General features: G+C 56.5%; 1 protein-coding gene across 3 annotated transcripts in view; it reads left to right on the forward strand.

Annotated features, from left to right (window-relative positions):
* HDAC4 (histone deacetylase 4) overlaps positions 1-19,538 on the forward strand; it is a 294,251-nt gene that overhangs the window by 205,706 nt on the left and 69,007 nt on the right. For all 3 annotated transcript variants that reach the window (XM_068544110.1, XM_068544113.1, XM_068544112.1), the window contains exons 7-9: positions 5,901-6,022; positions 13,356-13,487; positions 17,252-17,364. In XM_068544110.1, coding sequence (XP_068400211.1) covers positions 5,901-6,022; positions 13,356-13,487; positions 17,252-17,364 — 367 coding nt within the window. The remainder of the gene's footprint in view (positions 1-5,900; positions 6,023-13,355; positions 13,488-17,251; positions 17,365-19,538) is intronic.

Here is a 19,538-nt window from a genome sequence, read left to right on the forward strand (position 1 = left end):
AGGGGCCGGGTCTCCCCTGCGCCCGGGTGCACGGGGTCTGGGGGTAGACCGGAGTGGTGCTCAGTTCTTCACCCTGGAGGGCGTGGAATTAGAAACTCCATGAGCCAGCAGCACATGTGGTCAGACCAGAGTGTTCTGTTGAATGCACGTGACCGTCGTCCAGGTGCGGAGGGGGCCTATCTTTAAACAAACCTTAAAGAGATGTTCATGGGGCTAGTGCCTAACCATTATTCTTGGCTTCTCATGCAATTTTTTGGCCACAAAAAGAACCTCTTAAAAAGGAACTCTGGTCTAAATCATCCGTGTGCACCTCCCGAGTTTCTACCCGATGTGTTATTGATTCCCAGGCAAGTCAAAAGCACCTGTGGTCTTTTTATTGTTTTTATACTAAGAACCCTCTCCCAGAGCCTGCATAATTGACAGAGACCACAAAGTGCCTTGTTCGTGCTCAGAACTGAAAGCCAAAGAAGTCTTTAGCTTTGTGGCCAGGATGCCCGTGTGCCGGGGGACTTCCCTCTGGGCCCGTGCGCGGCTCAGCGGGGCTGGCGGTTGACACATGCCGAGTTGGAAGTGGAGTGACAAAGTTATGTGGCTTTAAACCATGGTCAAAGGTGCCTCAGATTTTTGCTTTGAATATACTTTTCTACAACTTTGAAGGGTTTTTTTTTTGTTCTGGAAGAAACCTCATAGGGTAGTTTTCGTAAATGAAAATGTGATTATCATTAATTCATTGGGGGGAACATGTAGCTCTTCTGGAACCCCCAGATGGACAACAGTTTTGCTAAAATGCCGCCAGATCCCACTGGAATGAACCCATTTGTGTCAGTAGATGACGCTGGTTATCGTGGTACAGCACGGAAGGCATTTCTGTTCCGAGGCCGTCTCTGCTCTGAGTGCCTGCAGCCGCTCGTGCCACACCGACGCTCAGGCCGCATGCACACGAGCAGGGTGCTGTCCATGCCGTTCAGCCAGTGACACGACTCGCCCAGAGCAGAGGCGGCAGCCGTGGTCCCCGAAAAGCCGTTCACAGCAGCCACGTGCCCCGGAGCGATGGAGAGTTCTGGGGCAGCACACCTGGGGACCCCACGACGTGGCGGCACCAATCCGTGGTCTCCCCACTAGTGACCGCCCCCTGGGTGTTGCAGTGGGAAAGCTCCATTTCCCCCCTTGTGGGGGGGGTTGCCAGGCAGATGCCCTGCAGCGTAGTAGGTCAGGTGGGGCAGGAGGAGAAGCCAGGCGGGCAGGGCGGGTGAGGACGTGGGGACCGCCCAGGAGTAGCCCGGTAGGGCAGGGGTGGGGAGGTGCTCCTAGATCCTCCATGGGGGAGGGGATGTGATCCGAGGGTCGGGAAGTGCCAGGAGCCGTTTCAGGAGAGGGCCTGTCCTGGGGAGGCGAGACCAGCTGGGGGGTTCGGGAGCAGCAGTAAGAGCGCTGTGGGCCCAAAGGAGGTTGGGTGGTGAGAGCAGAGGTCATGGTTGACCACACTGGGGTCTTCGGACAGTGGCCCCAGTGACGTGAAGAGAAGATCGGGACGGCTGGTGCCAGGACCCCCCGTGAGTGGTGGGGTGAGGTGTCCAGCCTGGCAGGAATAGAGGCCTTGATAATGTGCTTGTACCTGACGGGGAGGACGGAGCCCGCAGGATGGGAAAGTGCTGGGGGCTCCCGGGGAGGGGTGGTCTCCGCAGAGCTGCACGTGCCAAGAGGTTGGAAGGGAGGAAGGGCTTTGGGGAGGAGGGGTCAGCAAGGAGCATCTGGGAGCCGAGAAGGGGCAAGTGGGGGCATGCAGGGCGGCTAGGCCTGGGGGCAGGGTGCCAGAAGGGGCTGACATGCCGCTCCCTGGTGAGCAGGGCGGCTGAGACCTGGCAGAGGCTTGCTTGCCCAGGTCCAGCGTTTGGTGGGGAGCTCCCTCTTTCCCGGGGGACTGGGCCGTGCAGGCTGCAGTGGGGAAGGACTCGTCTCAGCGGAGTCAGCCGGGGATGGGTTTGTTTGCGTTGGGTTTGGCACCTTTCTCGTTTTGTCACCCCAAACCAAACCAGATCATGGACCACATTCACTTGCTGCATGAAGGCAAAACTTTGCTGGAAAACCAATCTTGACAGGGAAAGAACCGCACCTCAACCCTGGCTTCGTGCCATACATGATAGTCAACTTAAGTGTCATGGACCTGAATATAAAAGCTAAGTTGTTAAAACTTCCAGAAGAAAACATAGGAAAAAGTTTTCATGACCTTGGGGAAGAGGTAGGCAAAGAGTTCTTAAAACACCAAAATCTTCAACTATAAACCAAAAAACATAAACTTAATCAAAATGTAAAACTTTCACTCTTTGAAAGGCACCCTTAAGAAAATAAAAAGGCAAGGCACAGGCAGGAAGAAAATATTCGCAATGCATGTATCTGACAGAGCACTTGATCCAAAACATATAAAGAGCTCCTACAACTCAATAACAAAAAACAGGCAACCTACTGAAAAAGTATGGGCAAAAGACGTGACCCGATACCTCACAAAATAAAGATGCAAATGGTCAGTAAGTACATGAAAAGATGGTGAGTCATCCGGGAAATGCAATGTGCAGCAAGATGCCCCCTCACACCCAGTGGGTTTGAAATTGAACAAACCCAGTGCCGGCCAAAGCGTGGAGGCCCTGGACCCCTACGTGTGGCCAGTGGCGACTGAAGTGGCACAGCCACCGTGGCAGTTTCCTATGAAGGTAAACATACGCCCACCCCATGACCTGGCCACGCTCCTAGGTGTTTCTCCAAGAGAAGGAAAATCTTCCATCCGGGCAAAGACTTGTGTGCCCATGGTCATAGCAGCTTTATTCATGATCGCCAGGGAACGGAAGCAGCCGAGTGCCCGCCAGCAGGTGAGTGGTGAAGCACGGGGGCACCCGCTCGCTAGTCTGCTGCTCAGCGAGGCCCAGGGCTGCCCGCCAACACCTAGAAACGTGAAGCTTGGTCGAAGACGCAGAGTCTGTGCCTTGCGGTGCCTTTGCAAGCAGTTCTAGGGTCAGCACAGCCGAGCTGTAGTGACAGGAAGCCAGGCGGCAGGGGCCAGGGGTGGAGATCCCTTGCCAGAGGGCAGTGGGCCTTCTGTGAAGGTGGCGCTGCTCTGTGTCGTTACTGGCGTGGTGGTTCCACGGTGTGCACGTGTGGGAACCCCCAGCTTGAAGCTCATCGTAGGAGACTGTCCACCAGCCAGGGGGTCCAGGGCGCTGAAGCGGGCTGTTCAGATTGAGACAAGCTGTGAACGTCAGACACGCCGGATCTCAGAGCCTCGTGGGAGAAAAGCACGGGGACTATTTCATTAATACTTTTTAGATTGATTACGTGTTGAAATGATAGGATTTGGGATAAATTGGGTTAAGGAGAACACTGAAGTTGATTTCACTGCTTCCTTTTTGCTCATGTGCACGTGTCTATGAGAGAATTTTAAATTGCACGTGTAGCTTGTGTTACTTCTGTTGGACAGTGCTGGCGTGACTGATTACAAGTTTTATTTATTTTAAATCACCTGCATAAATCTGAGGTAATAGGAAAGGCCAATGGTTGATAGAATTGAAATGGCCGAATTTGTGTTTAGCTTTATTCTGTATTACAGTCAGAGGAACATTTAGAAAGAAAACAAGGCATATTTATTTTTCCATCTTCATCAGGGAGGATTGTCTTTAAGACAAGGTGCCCCTCCCATCAGCCAGGGTCACAGCAGAGACACACCCCGGCTGCTTCCTGCCCTGGCTGGAATGAAGGGTTGAAAACCTGGAAGACAATTCTGGTTGGGACTGAGTTAGACAGAAGAGCGGCAATTCAGGTTCTGCCCCCGGGGTACAAGGGTGGTGTGTGTGCGCGTGTTAAGTGTGCTTGCAGCCAGGGACAGGACTTGGCTTTGGCTCACACGTCCAGACTCTTACTTGCTGGGGGCAGGTGTGAGCCCTGGGCTGTGTGATGAGGGACGGGTGCCCCCCCGGAGGGCAGGTGGCCTGTGTTTTCCTTGGGAGCCCTGAGCGCGGGACATCTAGTGGTGAGTTGGTTTTCCTCGGTTTTGCGCAGACTGCTGTGCGTGACATGCGTCACTCTTGAAGTCTGGATTCTTCCGCGCTGGTACCAGCTGGGTCGGTCCGGCTGCCTGCTCTGGGCCACACTCTCTTGGACCACGCAGAGCAGGTCTGCTGAGAGCTCTCAGGCCAGCACACAGGCAGATTCATGCCAGCTGCCTCCTGTTCTAGCTCATTCTAAGGCTGGACAAGAAAGTGAGGATGTGAATACTGACAGCAACTCAAGAGATCAAAACAGAAGAGAAAATCTGTTAGATCTTAAACAAATAGCTTTTCCTACTTCTGGCTTAGTTACAAACAAACTCTACCATTAAAGTATAACTATAAGAGTTATTATTACCTATAATATTTTATTAATCATAATTATCCTTTTTTTAAAATCACGTAGTACACACACAGGCCCTTCCATGTTTCTTATGAAGGAGAAAGTGAACTCTTTCCCAGGTTAGAACTTGGCACTGAAAGAGAGGTTTGGAACCGGCCAAGGCCATGCTCCCTGGAGGATGCGGCCTGAAGATGTCAGGTGCAGAGAGAGTTGCCCTCAGACCTCTAATGGAGTTGTGCAAGGATGGCCCCCCGAGGTGAGGCCTGGCGGCACAACATGAAGAGGACACAGCCAGCGTGAGGGTGGCCGGTCCGGCCCTGGCGCCCTTGACATGCGTCCTGATTGGGAGGTGCTGTGCACGGGGCAGAGGGGCTGTGCAGCCTGGCAGGGCGGTTCTCCGGGGCTCCCTGGGTGCTTCCCATGATGCTGCCAGCTGGGATCCTGGGCCTGGGCTCCGTGATCACCACGTTCTCTGCACCTGTTAGCTCTCAAATATTTAAATATCCACCTGTAAGCATGTAAGTGCTCACATTCTTAATTCAAACAAAACCAGGTGCGTAGATGTGGAGTGCTGTATGTTCAAATAAATAGTCTAGCAAATTCCACATAAGTAAGTTGGCAAATTCGTTTCAAGTCATTAAGCAGATTACACAGTTTAAAGACTCACAGAGTTCATTACACCTTCAGTGCTTCCGGTGAGACTGAGCAGGCAGTCCCACCCACAGAACGTGTGCTGACGGTCATCCCAAGCACGGCCGCGCCCCTCCTCATCCCGAGGTCTGATCCCCACATGGAGCCTTCTTCTGGCGGCCGCCCCTGTCCGGCCATTTCAGGGATTTTGCGTTGTGCCCGGCTGCTCATAAAGCAAGTCGATTTCATGAATCAGCTCCCAGGGCAGAGGTGCTGCCACCAACCCCTCCCTCCCCAAGGAAGGGGAGCTGGCTGGGGCCACTGTCCCCGTGAAGGCACTTGTGCTGAAGGGAAGTCCCCACGTGGCTCCTGCCCTCAAGAACCAGACGTCACCAGCACTGTCCCCAAAGTCCCCCGCCAGGTCTCAGCTGCGTCCGGCACGCCTGTGTCCCTTACACCTGGAGCCCACCTGTCTCCCTCTGTCCCCTGTGTCCTGAGGACCGTCCCCTCTGCGGCCAGTGGTGACACGCCCCCCAGCCTGAGAACAGACCCGGTCGGGAGACACCCGAGAGAAGAGGCTGGGCAGAGCCCAGGCACCGGGACCACGGGCGTGCGGTCGTGCCGGCCTGCTGTCCCCGGCGCCGAGGGCCCGGCAGGGGAGGCTGCGGTCGGCGTTTGTTCGCTTGTTCAGTGTCGGTTTTGTGTCGTTTCAGTCTTGCCCCAGAGAGGAGGCCAGTGTGCCCGGGAGGCCGGCTGCGAGCTGGGCTGGCGCGTCAGAGGAAGGACCGGCGTCGTGGGGACCTGTGCAGGGCTCCCGTGCGCGCTCCCTCTGCACGGCCATGTGTGCCCGTGCGTGCGGGTCACTAAGCCTCTGTCCTGCCCGTTCTCTGCAGGAAGACGCAGCACAGCTCCCTGGACCAGAGCTCCCCGCCCCAGAGCGGGGCGTCGGTCTCCTACAGCCACCCGGTCCTGGGCATGTACGACGCCAAAGATGACTTTCCTCTCAGAAAGACAGGTCGGTGCGGGGGCTGCGGCGGGCGGGGAGGGGGTCCCAGACGGGGAGGGAATCCTGTACGGGGACAAAGCTCACTGTGTCCTGGGGGGCCTCTCAGGTGTGCATCTCAGGCTTACGTCAGCAGTTCCCTCACAAACCAGAAGGATAAGCGTGTTAGACACAAGCAGGGCTCCCAGGGCTCTTGCACTTTCTCCAGCGGTGACGGTTTAAGCGGGCAACGCCTTTTAAGAAAAATCAGACCGGCCGTGGGCCGTGCATTAGGGTGGCCAGGAGGCCAGGGGCCGGAGGAGAGGTGTTTCTGGAAGCGTTGCCCCTGAGAAGTGAGGGCCTGGGCTGTGGAGGGCCGGCTGCCCTGGTCTCAGAGGTGGCAGGTGGAGCCCACGGCCGCAGGGCCGCGTGGGAGATGCCGGGCGCCTGCTTCATGGAAATGGGTCTGTGCGACACAGCTTTTCCTTCGTGAAGACGAGTTTTGTTTCCCCCAAAGGATTTTGGTCCATTCTGGACAGAAATGCTCTAAAGCAGCTTCTTCACCTGAGGGATGAGGTATTGGAAGCAGGGCCGGAGGCTCCCCTGCCGCCCCGTCCTAAGGACAGAAGACGTGGGGCCTCTCGGGAGGCAGAGCTGTGCCCCGGAGAGCATGTGGTGTATCAAACCCCAAACGGGAGCCGGAGGTGAAGGGAGGGGGAGTTCAGCTCAGCCTCCGTGGACTTGACCCCAGCGCAGGTGTGGGAGGGAGGGGCCCCAGCGTGCGGTGGGGTCGGCAGAGCCCCCCGCCCCGTGTCAGAGGGGAGGCATCTGCCCACGTGGGCGGGGTTGCATCCATTGGTAAAGGTGAAAGCGCAGCTTCTGTTCTCTCCTCTCCAGTTCGAGTGCGTGACTGTCACCCATGGTCCCCCAAGAAGGGCGTGGGCTTCACCCTGAGAGCCTGCAGGCTCCGTAGAAAGGGGCGTCTGTTGGCCCCCCGGCCGGCTCCCCCATGTTGCCCTCCACGCCCCCGTTCTGGAGCCTGGGGCTGTGATCAGCCACGCCCCAATCAGCGAAACGGGGGCCTGTGCTTGGAAAGACCCCGGGCGAGGAGACAGAGGCCGCGCCTGCCGCGGGAAGCCTGGCCCTAGTGGGAGCGCAGCCGGGGTGGCAGGGCTCTGAGCGAGCGGGCGGTGATCCCACGGCCCGGCGGGTCTCTCCCGCCTGGTTTGCAGCTCTGTGCCCCACGACAGATTCCTGAGGCTCTCCTGGCCTCAGTCTCTCATCAGTAAAGTGGGTACACTGAGCGCACGGTGCTTCCTCCCGCCTTGGGTGTGGCAGGCGCGGTGCCTATGGCCCCTGGAGCCGCCGACTCCGGAGGGCGTGGAGGACTGGGGTCCTGGCCACCGGGCCGAGCCGTCCGCCTCTCTCAGGGCCCTTCCTCTCTGGAGAGCACACCTGTCTCTTCCCCCGAGGGAAGCAGCTGTTCACGGGAAACATTGGTTGATTGCTGAGATACGGGAAACACGACGGGTTTCTCTCCATCGCTGGCTGAAGCTGCGCTGCTTCACGAGGGACAGCTTTGCAGTCAGCCTGGCCCTCACCGTCCAGCGTCCTGGGCAGACAGCCTCGCCGAGCGAGTTTGCACATCTGTGAAATGGGGCAGCAGTGCCGCTACTTCAGGGGTGGATCCGTTGTGGGGCTGCTGCCTCAGAGGGCAGGTCGGGGGGTGGGTGGGAGTCAGGAGCAGAAGGGAGGATTTGGCCGCTCGTGGGCCGTGCACACAGCCGCCAGTGAGGCCACCAGGGACACGGAGCCACGCCCTCCAGCCCCTCTCCCACCCTTCCCTGTCAGTGTTCCCTCGGGGGTGGCAGGGTCTGGTTTGTAGAGTGAGCGTGGGGCATACTTATGGCCCGTTTTACCCAATCCAGTCACTGAAAACCCCTCAGTGAGCCTTTACGACCCTGCTGTCAGCGACTGCTGTCCCAGTGGTTCCTGGACGGCCCCAGGGGACAGAGTCCAGGTCTGCAGGGAGTCGCGTGGCTGTTACCAGCTCAGGGCTGGCAGTGGCCCCTGGGTGGACACTCGCGCTGGGTGCCTTGCCGGGTCACAGGACCGTAAGCCGGGGTCCACTGGGTTCCTGGCACTTAGCCTGCAGGGGGTGCGCTCACTCCAAGGCAGTGCCGCGTGCCCGAGCCCGAGCAGCGGCTGCCAACCCGCCTGTGTCTTCCCTGCGATTAGTGAGCCAGCAGTGGCCGGGTGCCTCCTGGGTGCCGGGCCCTGAGCTGGTGTGGTGGGCGGGGCGACGGGCCACAGTCCTCAGCCTCTTCCAGCCCCGCAAGAGGAGATGAACGGCAGGGTCCAGGCCCAGGGTGGACGTCACGTTCCACCTGCGGGGCCCGGCCAGGGAGGGGGCCCAGGCACGTGGAGGGCAAAGCTAGCTTTTCACCCCAGTACAGGTAGAACGGACCGAGGCCCCGTCTCAGGTCTCTGCAGAGGCCCTGGCCCGATGGGCTGCCTCTGGGGGGCCCCACTCCGCAGCCTGCACCCCAGCAGGGCCTCCACCGCCTGATAAGGGTCTGCCGGAGGCAAGGCGGCGCTCAGCAGCCGGGGCAGAACGGGGTGTCTCTGATCACTGTGGCCACATGTTGTCAGTGAGTAAGCGAAGCTTTCCCTGCCTCCTGGTGAGCTGAACAGTAGTTGTACTAGTATATTTTACGTCCACGTGTAGCGTGGTTCGAGGTCACCAGAGAAGAGGGCACAGCCGCCTTCGTCACACGTGATGATCGCCTCTGCAGTTTGGGAAGGGACCGGTCGCCCCGTGGTCCATGCGTTGTTCTGATGCAGTTTGCGGAACCCGTGGCATCCTGGCGGCCTGGGCAGTTGTGGGCAACGCCCACACAGTGCACAGTTGTACCTGGGTGTGTTTTGTATGCGTCAGGTGCAGGGTGGTAGATGCCCTGCGGCCCTTGCTCAGGGCCGGGCCAGGGAATCGGCCCTTTCTGAGCTGCCGGGGCGGGGAGAAGGGGGTTCGCTCCACAGTGCCTGGCCCTGCCGGGTCCCCTCAGCTTCCGGCCCCCGCAGGGGGCTTTTGTACTGGCCTGTCTTCCATCAACTTTGTGCTCATTAAACAATGGATGTGAATGTGCCCAGAAGGTTTTCAAAAAGGCTTTGTTGTGCTTTTCCAAAGAAACGTGTAGAAATGGCGAGTACGGTCAGGTACTAGGCAGTGTCTACGTTGAGAAGGGCCTCACTTCAAACTTCGATTTCTATCAAACTTGGACTTCTTCTCACATGAGAAGTGAGATCTTGAACGAATCTTTTTCAGATACGCACTGTTCATGTCTGAGCTTGATGGCCACCTGAAATACGCTATTGAAACTACTGAGTAGGAAAGAGGGTGTAGAAAAATACCAGTCTTAAGCATCAAGTAGAGTGCTTTTTTAATTAAAAAATCACAAAAGGAATGCATACATACGACAAATTAAAACATAAGTAAAATGCACACATCTGCATCTTACCCCCCAGAGACAGCTCCCGTTACTGGTTTGGCATCTCTCTGCGCAGATGTGGTCTGTGCCTTTGTGTAGGGTGTGCGTGTGTGTGTGATGTGTACAGACAGTCTCTTTGTCAACAAAAACACCTGCTTTGCCCTTTGGCTGCAACTTTATTTTTCAGTTAACACTGTATCATGGATACCACTCCATTTCAATGTATTAAGATCAGCACCTTTTTCTATATTATCCCAACATGCGAAAATTACAGCAGTTGTAACAGTTTTCTAGTTTTTATTTTGCCACAAATATAGGTCCCTTTGCTCACTGTTTCTGTAGGATAGATCCTGAAAATGGAACTGCCAGTTCGGGTGAGTGTGCGTAGCGTAGAGAGCCGGGCACGCGGTACCCTGCCAGCCGCTTGTGAGAGGCCCCTATCCCACGTCACTCGTGGGGTGCTACCACCAGTCACTCGAGCCGGTGTGATGGGTGCAGAAGTCACCGCGTCTCTGATGTTCCAAAGAGCAGTTCTGTCATCGTTAGTGGGGTTTGGGTGTCTCTGTTTACTTTCCATCTTCCCTACCAGGGAGTAAGCCGAGTGCTGTGTTGCAGAACCCCTCTGCCCGCTCCCGTGGCACAGGGTGCCCGGTGCTCCTGAGCCAGGCAGCAGGGCTGCCGGCCAGACCGTGTCTTTCCCGTCCACCCCCTGTGCCCAGCGTCTGCGACCATACCAGTCACACAGGGAGGGTCCCTAAACGTCCAGTGTTTAAAGGCAGCTCACCCATACGCTTTTCTCTTGGCTGGTTTTTTTTCCTTGTTGCTTTATACGTTAATACCAATCCTGTGTCTGTCGTGTATGCTACAAAAAATTATATTCTAGTCTGTCTTTTGTCTTTCTATTTTTTATTGTTACAGAAGTAAATAAATGTCCATAAATCAAAGAGCCCCACAAGGCTCACTCGGGAAACGGCTGACCCCACCCTGCCCGGCCCTGCCCTAACCCTTTCATTTGCTTAGTTTCCTGTGTGCCTGGGTTGTTTGTTTTTTTTAATTGAGGTATAGTTGATGTACAATATTGTACACTGGACAGTTTTTAAAGGTCATATTCCGTTTGTAGTCATTATAAAACGTTGGCCATATTCCCCATGTGTCCCTGTACTTGCTTTCAGTTCGTCCCCATGTGTCCCTGTACTTGCTTTCAGTTCGTCCGCACGTGTCCCTGTACTTGCTTTCAGTTCGTCCACACGTGTCCCTGTACTTGCTTTCAGTTCGTCCGCACGTGTCCCTGTACTTGCTTTCAGTTCGTCCGCACGCTTTGGCAGATGGAGGAGCCCCTCTTCCAGGGCAGGTAGTCCGGAAGCTCTGCTCCAGCCCGGAAGCCCCCCACGGCCCCTGGACACCCCCCTGCACGGTGTCCTGGGGAGACGCGGCCCCTCTTCCCTGGACTCCACGGGCCCCTTTGTGTGTGGTCTCCTTCATCTTGGTTGTGCAGCTCTTCCAAGCCTTCTGAGAAATGGCGCGTGGAGTGTGAATTTCTTGAGTCCTCGCATGCTGGTGAATGCATTTATTCTGGCTCCCACGTGATGGATGATGTGGGTGGGTCTAGAAGCCACTTTCCTTCAGGACTTTCAGGTCCTTGTCTTGCCCCGGGAGTGGCCGCTGCAGAACCCGACACTGCTCGCAAGGTAGACCCTTGGGCCCTGCAGCTCCGAAACCTCTCTGGACGCCCCCCGGCCAGGGGCTGCAGGCCACAGCGAGCCCACGCTGACCCCTTTGGGGCACCGGGTCTCCTCTGATGGAGCAACACACCTCGAATTACTTTGCCAGTGATTTTCCCTGCTCCGTTTGCTCTGTCCTCTCCTGGCGTTTTTGTTAATTTGACGTTGGGCCTTTTCACTCCCATTTTTCAGATTTCTCAACTTCTTCTTCAGATATCTTCTTTCTGCTCTCTCACCTTTGTTTGAAGCGTGCTTCACTGTCCTTTCAGGATTCCAAAAAGGGCAGCTCTGAGCACACGCACTCTCTGAATTCTGTGCCGCTGCCCCCGCCATGTCCTGGGCATCCTTGGTGGCTCAGTCTCCGCTTTCCTCACTCGCTGCTGGGCGTGGTATCAGGACAAGGCGGTGTTGCTTCCAGATAGACTGACCTCAGTGCCCCTGAAAGGGGCCCCCACTGGGGCCGGGGGCCGCGCACTCCCTTTTGCGGGTGCTGCACTGCCCTGGATTTCACGAGCAGCTTCCGTCCCCGGGCCGGACACGTGGTGGTGGAAACCCTGTGTCGGTTCAGCTGAGATCTTAGTGGGAGAAGAGTTGTTGTTTCCTTGCCTGTTAATCTGGTGGGGTTTGGGCTTTCTTTTTTCTTTTTAAATAATGATAAAGTAAGAAACTAAGTGTAGAAATAGAGACAAATGAAATGTGAATCCACAGTTATCTCAAAAATGTAAAAATAGTATTAAAACAATAGAAGTGGATCCTCTAGCCAGTGGGGAAGGCTGCTTTGTAGTTGGATCCTTTTCGTCTTTCGACATGAAAGTCTTGCCAGGGAACCTTGCTTTATACGCAAATGCTGCAAAGCAGAGAGGGCGTCTCTCCCAGAATCAGTGCCTCCAGAGCAGGTTGAGCCTCTGGGAAGGGCTGGCACCTTCCCTGCACACCTTTGATTTCTCTGGGGACCGTCGTTTAGGGGGCCTGCTTCTCTCTCCTCTTTCCAGGATCCACAGAACAACCGTCCTTTGCCTCTGAGCCTCCTTCAGGGTCACCCGGCAGCCTGGACCCCCAGCCCTGCCCCCTGTGCTCCCCAAAGGGCAGAGTCACAGTGGCCGTGAGACACACACATGGCCCGGTTCTTATAACCCAAACCAGCTTACGTCCGATTCCGGGGGGAATTTGGTTGTGTTGCTTGTTGCTCTAGACAGCAGTAAACTTCCTGTTCCAGAAAGATTAAAAACAGCAGGGTAGCTGATTAAAAACAAAAACAAAAGGTAAAAACTCGCCGGTTTGCAAATCCACAAGTAGTAGAAGCTTGAATGTAGTTGAGTAAAGCCTCGGAACACACGCGTCTCCGGGGTGGTGGTCTTACCACTGTCCTGGACCCCCGAGCTGCCGGCCTGTGGGGCTGAGATTCCTGTGTCTGGAGGCCACCGGGAGGGCCCCGGCTGTGTGAGGCTGCCCTCTTCCCAAGACGGCCCACCCCCGATGTGGGACTGGACTGGCCCGGCTTGGGGGGTGGTCTGGGCTCCAGGCGCAGAGGCTGGGACCACCGTGGGCTTAAAGATGCGGGTTTGCAAAGGGCTCCACGCACACAAGCAGAGCTGTTAACCAAAACCAAACCAAGCCTAAGCACCTGTGCCCAGGGGTCAGGCGAACACCTGCAGGCAGCATGGCTGATCCTCTCACCGGGGCGGGGGGGGGGGGGGGGGTTGACCTTAGCACCCTCTCGGTGGCCGGGAGCTCGAGTGGGCAGCTGGCTCCTGGGCTGTCACCTGAGGGAGGAATTTGTGATTCTCAGGTGAACGGGAAAGTCTGTAATGTAGGGGTCATAGTAACATTCGTGGGCCAGAGCCCCAAAACCATCCCCGATGGCCAGGTTTCCTCCCAGCTCCTTGCAAACGCAGTGGCCGCTCGAACGTGTATATAACCCTCTGTCGCAGACAGTTCACTGAAGGCATCAGGCACGTTTGAGTCAGTGTTTGGACTGATGGATGGGGCTGGACGTCTTCTGCCCGAGGCCTCAGGATGCTGCCTTGCTCCACCCTGGAACACCACGTCTGGGTTCAGCTAATATTTACCCAATGAGCATATTCTTACACTGCCCACGAGATAACCTTGACCCCAGTTGTGTCTGCCTGCTTGTAATAGTGTCTCCTTTTCGTGCAGCTTCTGAACCCAATCTGAAATTACGCTCCAGGCTAAAGCAGAAAGTGGCTGAAAGGCGGAGCAGCCCCCTGTTACGCAGGAAAGATGGGCCAGTGGTCACGGCTCTAAAAAAGCGTCCTTTGGATGTCACAGGTATGTTCGTGCAAACCCCGCTGCCCTCTGAGAGGCTCTCCTGTGCGCTGTCCCTTCAGCACCGAAACCTGCCTCTCCGCATGTCCCCACCGCCGCCCGCCCCCCGCCCCAAGGGCTCTTGTGCCCGCAGTGCCAGCCCCAGGAGTCCCAGGGCCACGGTTGGTGCCCCAGCAGGGGGTCTCAGGCCCGTCCCTATCCGTCCCTATCTGTCCCTATCCCTGTACGGCAGCGTGTCCTGTTCCCGACCTTGACCCAGCCTGGCAGGTGAGAGCAGTCAGACCTCCTGACGTCACAGGAGACTTTCAGGAATTTTAAGTGGAGGCTTCTCCGAAGGTGGGGTTTTAACTGATCCTGCCCTAGCAGTGGTGAATGCCACGTATCCTACCTGCCCCACTGCCCATTAAACAGTGTCTGAACCACTGGAGAGCGTGAGAATCTTCCTGGGAAGAGTGGGACGGACAGGGGCGGGGGAAGGAGGAGGGAGCCTGGGAGTTTCCGAGTCTCCGTTCACGCGCTGCTCTCGGCCCCCACCTAGCGGCCGCCTCGGGGAAGCACACCCACCAGGCAGAGCCCCGTCCTGGGATGCACCCCACTTCCCGACACACACCCCAGTCCCTAGGGCGCACCTCACTTCCTGGGCGTGCACCCCACTTCCAGAGGGTGCACATCCACCAGCCCTAAAATCACGGAACAAAGGGGCTGCTCAGGCGGCCTGGTAACAGGAGGGGCGGGACCACGTTTGCCCCAAGTGCAGGGTTTGCTGGGAAAACCAGGGCTCTCGGCAGCGTCCTTCAGGGCCAAGTTCCAGGGGAAGGAGGAGGGGCTCCTGGGTGCTGGTGCGCCCCACGTGAGGGGCCGGGAACCTCACACTCAGATCTGAGCCCAGGGCCTGGGATGGGATGAGAGCCGGAGTGCCCTCAGCCCTGTCCCGCAGCCCGGGGCTGAAACCCCTAGTCCGAGGGTCTGCTTCTGGACTTCATGGCTTTGTGTGAAGCGGAGCCTGAGGGCTCATGCCCGGGGGCCCATCTTTGTCATCGTGCGGTCATTCTGGTAGAGAGATCAGGGAAAAGTGTCACCTCAAGATCCTCTGCCTGGGGGATTCCGTTCAGACTCGGGCCTCGAATGAGTTGGAGCGTGTGTCTCACCACACGTGGGCCTCATCTCTCTGGGGGATGCCAGGCCGCGGACGGCGGGCCCCTGCGTTTATTTCCAGTCCTGCCTCTGGGGGTACGGAGTCCCCGGCGGCTTCTTTCTGAGCGCCGGCTCTGGCATTCATGCTGTCAGCCTGTGACTGTGTCAGGACCGGGCTGGGCACCAAAATGGTGAGCTGCGTTCTCACCTCCAGGGAGCTTCCAATCTAACTCCAGAGCCCAGACGTCACGTGTGGGGCAGCTAACGCACCGCACGCGGCCCCAGCTTGGCCCTGGGCTGTGTTACCCAAAGAGGGCACAGCGAAGGCAGCAGGGCAGGGCAGCGCAGCAGTGGAGGCCACGCCGGGCCCGGGGAAGCTTGATGGGTGAATGCAGGCAGCACGGAGATGAGGAATGGATTTCCCGGCCAGCACACCCCGCAGCGGCTGGAGAGGCAGGGTGCTCTGAGCAGAGCTGGCTTTCCACAAGACTGGAAAATAAGGAGTTCCAGGCAGGGAGGGTCCCAGAGAGAGCGGGGGCACCTCCCCCGGGGTACTGGGGAGGTGGTGAAGGTCCCTGAGCAGGAGAGGTCCACGGCGTCGCGGAAGCAGCCCCACCGGCCGGTACAGGGGGATGGGGAGGGACGGCGGTGAGACGTGGGCCAGAGGTGGCGCTGAAATGATGGTGAGACAGGTCCCGGGACGTGGCAGCGTCACTCTGCCTGTTCCCAGTCCCTCGTCAAAGCCGTGCCCATCGGGGAAAGCAAACGAGGGAATCAGCTGCCCCTCCAACACTATCCGGAGAAAATTGCCGTTAACATCTGAGCATATTTCCTTCCAGTCCTTTTTCTGTGCATTTGTCACACACCCTGTGTACACTTGTATCCTTTCTTCACTTGATATTAGTCACAACACTTTCTGGCACCTTTAATGGTATTCCATCGTGCTGATACAAATAATATCGTGACGATTACGCATTTATATTTATTTTCTTAGACCAGATTCCTTGAAGTGGAATGAAAAAATAATCAACATTATTGAGTTGAAAACGGGTGAAAAGTTGGGAGAGATATATATTTTTTTATTGCCCCCGAAAGTTGTCGTGCTTTCCCACGCACACCTGGGAGAGTTTATCTGCCGATGCTGCTGAGACAGGCCCGCTTAAAGGAAGGTGGGAGGGGCTCACCACGTGGGCATCCGAGGCAGGGGGATGGCTGCCATGGGGGTCAGGGAAGCAAGCCCTGTCTTCACGCGTGAAGGGTGACACCTGCCAGCCCAGGTGGCCTTCCCAACCGCCCCCGGTCAGGGGGGCGCATGTGAATGTGACTTCACTGGGTGGAGACCAGGCTCTGGATCTGGTGGGAGGAGGGAGGGGAGCCGGGGCCTGAGTTCACCATCAGTGCCCCGGAGGGCGGGGCGGGCCCTCGCGTGGAGAGAGCCACTTGCTGCCAGGGTGTCCCCAGGGGGACCGCTGCTCGGTGGGGAGGATGAGAGCGCTCACGGTCCCCTGGGTTGAGGGGGTCGTGCATGTGCCCTTGGGGTCAGGTCTCCTTCCCCGAGTGAGCCGGGCCTGTGGGGTTGGGCGCTGGGGGATGGGCACTGCCGTCCACACCAGCACCCTCAGCCTCCTCACTGTCACCCCGAGTTCAGCTGGAACCAGGTTTCAGAGTCCGCCAGGCCCCGCGGGCAGCTCCGTGGTCTCGTGCGCTGAAGGGTGGCCTGCTGAGCACCCTCGGGGTGCCAGCTTAGGGAGGTGGCCCAGGCCTCCCCTCCTCGAGCCTGGGAGCCCAGATCAGGGCAGAGTCTTAAGTCGTCAGTGCCCGTGGTCGGTGAGTACTCCGGAGGGAAAGGCAAATGGCTCAGGCTGGCTCCCTCTGGAAGGTTTTAACCAGAGGCTGCCATTGATAAACGCCGTTCAGCCAGACGAGACCCTCCTATTACGTCGCGTGTTTGCACACACAGCAACGGCGGCTCCTTTGGCACTGAGGGGCCGACCCGGCTGGGACACACGGCCGCCTCAGTCCCAGCCCCGATGCGTGGGCTGGGGCCGCTCCCCCCGCCACAGCTACTTGGAGAGTATCTTGGGGTGAGTTTTCAGATAACCCTGATCAATGACAGAAGCCACCAGCTGTGCTGTTCCCTCAGTGTTTGGAAAATGCAAGGATTAGCTCAAAGCACACGTTGACCGAGGGGGCTCTGTAAGCAAGCACAGTGGATCTGACCTTCCCCTGTTCACAGTCATTTGGCCTCTGTGTTTTCTTGCCTTTTGTTGTTAGAATATTAATAAGTGTTCAGGGTCTCTTTTTCTGGGGTTTACAATCATCTTGATGAGACTTTTCGAAAGGGGAATAAAGTTGAGAATGTGCACAGCTTAGAAGGTGCCAGTGGGGCCTCGGTGAGCCACAGGCTTGCGACGCTCACAAGGGGTCGCTAGCAAAACTGAGAGCAGGGAATTAGCTCCATGGCCCTTGTTTGGGGACCGTGGTCCTGTTCTTTCTTGCTGGGACTTCTGCCGTCAGCCAGCTCGAAGCAGAAGTGCAGCTTTGAGGACAGGCGGCCAGCGCAGCTCAGGGCCTCGGAAGCTGTGTCCTTGCCTGACCCGAGTCAGGCTCACAGGTGTCTCTCCCACCCCCAGACTCGGCCTGCAGCAGCGCCCCGGGCTCCGCACCCAGCTCGCCCAACAACAGCTCTGGGAACGCCAGCGCGGAGAATGGGATCGCGCCCGCTGTCCCCAGCATCCCGACCGAGGTCAGTGCCCAGCGCTCCTGCCCACGTCTGGTTTTTTGGCTCCAAAGAGCAGTTTCCAGCTGCCCTTCAATCTTGACTGTCAGGGGCAGCGTTTCAGAAGCATCTCAGGAACCAGGAGCCTCTGACCACAGGGGTCAGCAACCCTCACCTCTGCCGGTCAGACCCCAGGTGTGCTACAGGTTGAGAGGGGTGTGGGTGCAGAGAGAGTTCTGGGAGAGCTCTCTCTGGGGGGCTGCTCCGGCCAGGTGGAGGGGCCCCAGGGCTGGCTGCAAGTCGTGCCCTTGACCAGACCTCGGTCAGGGCCACGTTCCGGGCCGGAGGTTCCAGAACCTTCGCTCCATGCATTCATCTCCCTCCTTACTCACTTTCTCTCCCCCGGCTCATCCCACAAGCGTCTCTGGAGCTCCTGCCTCGTGCCAGCCCTGTGCCAGGCACCCTCCCCCGCAAGGGCCTGCTTCCAGTCGTCTCTCCCGTGCCCACTGGGATGGGCGGGTGCCGACCGGTATCAGGGGCCCGAGGGCGGGGGCGACCGCTGGGGAGCCGGCTGCACACCTCGTTTCCCTGGACTGAGCCAGCGGTGCCGTGTACTTCCTGATCAAGACGGTCCTCCTGACTGCAAGGTTCTCATGAGGTTTTTTACGTTCCTTCCAACTTACAGGAGGCTATAATTTATCAAATACTGGTATTTACTTTCTTCCTTAAATATTTAGAAATGAGTCCTGCCCTTCCAGAGGGTTGACAAGTCTTAGTTGGAGGACACAGGCACACCTGTCCACTCCATTTTCATTTCCAATTTCTAGACGCTTAAGGTATAAGCAGATTTTTAGAAACTAAGATGACTGCTAGAAATGATTTTGTACTACTGCCTCTGGCTTGCCGAATCCCCATTTTCTTTTATTCTTTCCCTTTATATGTCTACTCCTTTTATTACCTGTGCATTTCAACCTACCGGTTAAAATACTTGTTTACATTATTAAAAGTTTTAACAATCCTTCTCCGTGAGACTGAGTTAATAGCTGAGGTCTACCTGTAATTAGCCTTAGAGCTTGGCCTAGAAATTGCTACCTGGAATGAGATGTGAGTGCTGGATGTGGCTTGTCAGTAGCTGTCATAGATCCTGATTTTATTTAAAACGGGCAGTTATGTACCTAATGGTTCATGTTGTAGAGATGCCTTATTTGGGTGGATGCCAGTTTAAATTATGTGTTAATTTTTACAAATCACACGTTAATGTAAATTAAGCTACTGCAGATTAGTAGACGTCAGAGGATTCACAAGAAACGTAAAGAGTGCAGTTTTCATGTTTTACGTTAGATATTCATTGTGATCGTGGGGGTGGTCTTTGAAAATCTGATCACAGTTGGATGTCCTTTGTGGATTTCGAGTACAGTTAGAATGGGACAGTCCTCTGAGAGCTCCTCCTCCAGTCCAGAGGTGAGGCGGGGTGCTCATGCGGGAGCGAGGCCCACCGGCCCGGCACCCCCTTTCCCTGCTTGACTGAGGGGCGCTCAGCAACCTCCACACCTCCCCCGCCCCGCTTACATGGAGGAAGCAGGGCTCCCCTGACCCGTGGACAGCCTCTCCCCAGCGGAGGACATTCGGCCGATGCCGAAAGCCAAGTGTGATTCGGGGGCGTGCAGAGGGCATGCTGCCCCAGTCCTGGCCTTTCTGGGCAGCTGGGCAGCTGAGGAGCACGTCTAGGGCAGATGGAGATGGCCGGCACCGGAAATGCGGACAAATCAACATACCAGACAATTCCCAGAAGGCCGCTTTAGTTCTAAAAATAAATCAGGTAAAAAAATAAAAATAAAAAAAGCCTTGGTTATAAAGAGGCAATGACAACTTTCAAACATTAAATGTTTGCTTATTTTGTTCCTGGACAAATCCAGGAACAAAATCGTGCTTTCCTTGGCAATCTCAATCACTTTCTCTAAATCATAGCTTGCTGATTTTTTTTTTTTTTATCTAGAAAAAGGACTACTTTTTAAAGTAGCCCTTTAATCATTACTGTACAGTTGAATATGTGAACGAACTAAAGGTGGCCGCAGCCATGTCTCTGGGGAAGATGCACTAACTTCCCTCCCAGGTGAAGAACGCCGGTCCTTCCTGCTCTGCCCTTAAGAGCATGAGGACGGAGTTTATCACGTGCGTGTGTGTTTCCAAGTATGACACCA

The sequence above is a fragment of the Eschrichtius robustus genome, chromosome 5 (assembly GCF_028021215.1).
Source record: "Eschrichtius robustus isolate mEscRob2 chromosome 5, mEscRob2.pri, whole genome shotgun sequence".
In the NCBI taxonomy this organism is placed as follows: Eukaryota; Metazoa; Chordata; class Mammalia; order Artiodactyla; family Eschrichtiidae; genus Eschrichtius; species Eschrichtius robustus.